A 6,000-nucleotide genomic window follows, 5' to 3' on the forward strand; every position below is an offset into this window, starting at 1 on the left:
TCTGTGTATGAATAACGCATGACTGCTTCAAATCACAGATACCCCCTGATCCATGCACAGAACACTCCATTCACAGAATGCTTTGCAGACTTCTATTATTCACCAGAGACTGAGACAAGGCTAATATTTCATCACCACTGTCATATATTTTTGATGGTTAAGACTAAAGTGACATTTAGAAATAAAAGCAATATCAGCTAAGTCAACTGGCTGGTACAGTTAATCGTTTTCTTCTTCACCTTTGCCTTCCTGTTTGTTCAGTGTCAGAAAAAGGTTTCTGGCTTTTCAGATCTGCTCTTTTTTCTCACCTTAGAATGAATTAGTCTAAAAGAAGAATAAAATATTTCTCCACTAACAGAAGAGAATTTTGCTGTTAAAAGTTAGATTATCATTTCAGTGGTCTCCAGTGATAGGAACTTCATATAATATTCTTGGACAAAAATGCTTTTAGAGCCTGCTAGACAGGTGTTCTCTTCAACAGTCAATGGAGAACACTTGGAATACATATTGCAGAATTGAATGAAGTTCTGTGCATTTTTTCCTTCACTTTCTGTTCTTTCCTTCTCTTGTCTCTTGCATTTATAGAGGTTCCTCCTCCCTCTGTATCTTCTCTACATGTCCTTCTGTTTCACTGACCTCCTTCATCTTTGTAACTTTAGAGGAGGGTTAGGGTTTCATTGTACAAGCTGTGCTCATACCATATCAACAGAATAGGACTAATCAGGTATGTTATCTCTTGCCTCCATACACTGCTGTTAACAAGCATGTTCATACAATATAAAAGGAACAACAATTCCTATTTATGATGATAGGTTTGAGCTAGATCCATTTTTATACAATGCTTTAAGAAAATGTTAAAATTCAATTTACACTTAAACAACCAATTTCAATAAAAGATTTGCATGTTTTTATTGTCAATTTTTATCTTTCAAGACACAGCCAGGGTGGGAACTGAAATGATCCTTGTTACCTAAACTGAAATGACACTTTATTACTACCATAGATATGGTAATAGGTCTTTCCAGTTCAACTCTGCATATTCTGTTCTGTATGTAAGACCACAAATTGTATACCATAGTTGAAATGACAGGTCCCTTTGATATCCAGTTATAGGTAGGACAAGAACAGGCCTTGCTAACTGTGTACCCAATTCATTCTACTGAAACCCAACATCTATATATCAAGCAAGATGTCTTAAAAGAGATCTACTCTTAGCCATCCTGGATTATTTATACTGCATATTCTGAAAGATCTGGACAGCACCACATGGTAAATTTTCCATAAATATATGGAATGTGTAACAGTGCCTTTTTGGCAATAGTCTTAGTAAGATATTCAATTACTAAGTGATGAAATTGTGTTTGACCAGGGTCACATCCATTAATTCTACTCAATCCCATTACATACACACCATAAGTATGGGCTGACAACTGAGATTGGGCCAAAATGATAAGCACATGGGGATATCATGACACAGACACTGCCTGTCAGTCCCACTATATACACCAAATCAAGAAATCAACTTTACTCAATAAAACTACTTTTATTAATATTGACTATAGTAACAGAACCTTACAAGCCTGACCATGCTTTACCCCCTTATAGTCATGTGTATTTGGGAGGTGTCTACCTGAGTCTTTTGCACATGCCTTCTTCTTGTCTTGGACGTAAGGCATGTTTTTCCCCTTGTTGCTTTGGTAAAGGATGTGGCCTATCTCTCTCAAGGTCATTTTCCTTACTCTCTATGCTGCTGTTATGAACTTGTGTCCTAATATTGTCCACAACTACATAAATTGTGGTTTTTGTATCATGATGTCATGACACATTTTGTCCCTTGTTCCCCTGCTAACTATCCATATGTTGAACAGTGTTCTAAAAATCATCACATAGCATTACTTGTAACTGTGTGATCAGGTTCAAATCATGCGGGAGAGGGGTATTATTATTGTCCCATTTTTTCTCCTTGAAACACACCAAGCATATTTTTTAAAATCTTCAATAAAATCTGTTAAACAAAGCCACGAGTCCCAAACAAAAAGAATAGCAACACAAGGATTAAAATAATGTTCATTTTAAAAACATAATGTAAAGAGCACGCTGGTCCTAGAGCAACTGTTTGTCTTACACGTGAGCAAGTAGATATGTCTTAAGTTGTCGTCTAAAGAAGCCAGTATGGAGGAGCCCCATACTTCCCTCAGGGAAAAGTTCCATAACTGAGGTGCTGCCACTGCTAAGATGCTTCTCCTAGCTACTGAGCTCCAAGGTAAATTCACTGGTGGGACCACAAGCAAATGGGCGTTATTGTCTAATGTTTACATCTTAAACTGGGCTTGGCACTTTACCAGCAGCCAGTGCAAGATAACTGTTATTATATATGTAGGCAGGCATAGAATAGCCTTTTACCTTTTTAAACCTGTGCTATTTTATGTATATTTTCATTTTATTTTTAATAGCTTTTCTTATTTTTATTCTTGTTAGATTAAAAATACAATACATAAAGACTCAGAGATCAGGAATGGAGGGACACTTTGGTGGGATATATATGTCCCCGGCCCCTCCCCACTTTGGACCATACATATTTAGGCTGAATGCCTCACAAGGGGTAAGGTTAGAGTAGTACCTTTAAGCAGCTTCCTTGAGAAGAGATTTAACTGACTAGAGTTTTTATTTTATTTAATTCATTACTTTATCACAATAAAGAGGTCACATTTGGAAACCTTTCAGGGCACAACCTCTTGTATTAGATTATATTAGATTATGTTCTGTTTATTAATAACCAGAAGTATTATTTGATTACAGATCTTGATGCACAGCTCCATCCATGTACAAAATCAGCATAGAAATCCCAAGGTCCCCAGAAATTGCACAAAAAATGTTTGGTGAAGTTAGAGCATCTCAACTGTTAGAGAATGCTGAATTATTGTTGGAATGGAAGCTGGCATGCTGCAAAGCAAAGCACCCAATTAAAACAATGTCTCTATGCCTGACCAAAACCTCAAAGAAAATGATGGGTGGCTACAGCCCACTATTTTCCTTGTTATCTGAAAAATGGGAGTTTTATTCTTGGCCACACCCATTATGGCAACTATTTTATGAGAATTTGCTCTCCAAATTCCAATTTAAGGACCCCTGACATAGACTGTAGCTTAGAAGAACACCAATTAGTTTGCCTGCAAAAGATCATGGTTCAATTCAAGCCATTGGAGATAAACTTTTTCACAACTTTTTAGAGTAAGGAAAGGATCTGTCTTCTCCTCTCCTCCTGTGCTGATAGGAACTCCCAAGTTATGCCTTTCCTCCTGCCCCAGAGTTTAGAAAAGGGACCTCTCTTTCAGTGCTAAGAAAACAGAAAAGGTTTATCTCCAATCTTCCCATCATTAAAAAGAGAGCTTGTTGGTGTATTGGGGAGGGAAGCTGCCCTCTCCACCTGCAAGTTTATATAGGATCAGCTGAGAATGTGGGACTAGGAAATGTTCATGAATGAGTCAGAGACAGTGTATAACTCTGTGTAAAAATTTGTATGGGGTTCATGTCAGGGCTTGGTCTAGGATTAATTAAGATTTTAGGGCAAAAATGGTTCCCATCATTGGTATTCTACATTTGTTTCACCTGCTGGATAAATGCTGTTTCCCCCAAGTGCCATCAGCAGATACACAGTTGATCAAGAAGACAACAACATGGCATCAAGTCAGAATGGTCTAACTGAAACTCATAGAGTCGTTACTGCCTTGAAGAGTTGTCTAAAAAGATCTTAACTCTCACAGGACAGCAAGAAATAAGAATAAACGCTGAAATTCCACTGGTGAATTTATCTCATTTTTACCCTGCCTTTTTTTCTAAGGAGAACATAATTTCTTTCCATTCCTTTCCAGTGCTATCCTCACAAACCATCTGAGGTGGAAGGAGCGATCAGCTGGTCTGCAGTCACACAGTTCATTTTGTGACTGAGTGGGCACTGCACAGCTGTGCTCCCTTATGGATCTGCCAGTTCCCTAAATTCCCACGTTAGGATGCTGTATTTTCACAGAGTTGTAGCCCAAAGCACTAAAGGCCAGACCACTCAAGCACAAAAACTTCTAAGCCCTAAGTTATGAGTTAAATTTAATTTCCTATCCAGGAATGTGTTGTCTACCGAGGTGCTAATTTTTGAAGCAAACTCTAAATACATCCATTTCTATTTTCTTTTTAACTGATTTCCTTGGACTTTCTCTTTTCAGTTGTGAAGGGTTTTAGTTTCATGATCAGAGAGGGAAGACTTCTTTGCAGGTAAGTGAGAAGGCTTCTCTAGATGCTATAGGATTTCATCCTGCCCCTTCCTTTCAAAAGCCAGCAATGGACTAGAATCTGTTATGACTGCAATGCCAGCTGGCACAACAAATAATACAGTTGAAGCTGATGAGGAAGTTTTGACTGAGTAAGTAAATTAAGACCAATTTGACGGTTAAATCGGCCAGAAAGGAAAATGGGTGGACTGCACATTTCCCTGCAGTGTGGGCCCACAGGAAGAGAGAGAGTGTGAAAGCCAGGCAAAAGAAAAGAAAATTAAGAAACCATCAAGAAGGGAGTAAGAAATACGGGTGGACCATATGCGTTCAGCAGGCCTCCGCGTCCGACCACGGGGGTCAACGCGGATGCCTCCTGAACAGCTGTTTTGATACGGGATCCGCACCGAGGTGATACCCCGCCCTCGGAGGCTGGTCCCCAGAGTCTCGGCCGCTTGCCTTCTGACATTCGCTTCAGCCGCTCCTCCGGCTTCAGGCCGTTCCGCAGGAAGGGGATCGTTTGCCTACAGAAGGGCGGCTGGGCGGTCCTTTTTGTTCGCTTTTCTGCGGCGCCCCGAAAATGAGGGAACGCGCGATAGCAGAAGCGAAAGCGCCGCTCCCAAGCCCGCCCGCGCTCCTCTTCTTGCGCAGCTCCTGGGCGCTGCCGGGCACGGACCGCTCGACCAAGACCGGCGGCGCCTTGCTTTTGGACCTTACCTTGCTCTTTCAGGCTGCTGATTAGCTCCAACTGTCTCTCCTCCTCGGAGCCACTCATCTTGCCTCTCTTGCCCGGGGGTGTCTTGCGGAGTGGCACCCGGAAATGCCACTTTTCCTCCGCCCCGATCGCGTCCAACTGGCGCCAGCGGCACCTGGCTGCAAGCGGAGAGGGCGAGGTTTGAGGCGGGCGCTGGGAGAGATCCCTGAGCAACCTCTGCAAGGCTACTGCACATGCCCGGGCTTCTGTTGGAGCATGTGCGAAAGCGAGTCCTTTCTTTCTTCGGCTCCTGGGCAGGCCGTTGTGGCGCTGGCGCAGAGAAGCGGGAAGGAGGCATCAGGTGGATACTGCAGTTTAAGAAGGAGGCTTCATCCAGGAGCATTAGGGTTAAGCAGCGTTATATTCCCCCGCCAACCCCCATGTTACAAAATGGGGGAGGGAGGAGGTGGTTTTGCTCTTGGGCTTCTTTTTTCCAGTATGTCCAGCCTCAGAGTAGGAAAAAAAGTGGTTCGTGAACACGAAAACTATGGTTGGATTAACTTTTCTATTCAGGGACATTTAAGTGACGATTAGAAAAATTAATTGGCAGAGTAAATGTTTGAAATATCGCCCATTTTACAAACAAGGAAAAATGAAGGGGAGTTGCTGATTTTTAACATTATAGCTGGAACATTCACGAAGTCCGTTGAATCCAGAGGGATTTATTTCTAAGAGGACAGGCTTGGGGCATGGTCTCTCAAGAGTGATTTTACTGGTTTGTAAGATTTTTTTCCACTGCAGCTCCATAGTGTACATCCACAAAGTAATACACAAGTCTAGTTAATCATTTGTTGGGATATTGATAATGAGAAGAGTCCATACCATTGATGGATAAAACCAAAGTTAAAGGCAGCACACTTTTTTTCACTCTCCAGACTTTTTCCTCTTTCCTGTTAAACTGGTTGCCATTGTGCTTCCAGGTGGGATTCAAGGTGCTGGCTATTATCTACAAAGGCCTACATGGCATAGGGGCTGGCTATATGA

At 41.6% G+C, this 6,000-nt stretch overlaps 1 protein-coding gene across 1 annotated transcript in view; it reads right to left on the bottom strand.

The window, feature by feature from the left end:
- SHTN1 (shootin 1) overlaps positions 1 to 5,139 on the bottom strand; it is an 87,758-nt gene extending 82,619 nt beyond the window's left edge. The window contains exon 1 of the mRNA XM_007433684.4: positions 4,980 to 5,139. Coding sequence (XP_007433746.1) covers positions 4,980 to 5,037 — 58 coding nt within the window. The 5' untranslated portion in view covers positions 5,038 to 5,139. The remainder of the gene's footprint in view (positions 1 to 4,979) is intronic.
- Between the last annotated feature and the right edge of the window lie 861 nt (positions 5,140 to 6,000).

Source organism: Python bivittatus, unplaced genomic scaffold, assembly GCF_059951505.1.
Source record: "Python bivittatus isolate LINGU-HERP-01145 unplaced genomic scaffold, Pbiv_v1 ctg000980_np1212, whole genome shotgun sequence".
NCBI classification, from domain to species: Eukaryota; Metazoa; Chordata; class Lepidosauria; order Squamata; family Pythonidae; genus Python; species Python bivittatus.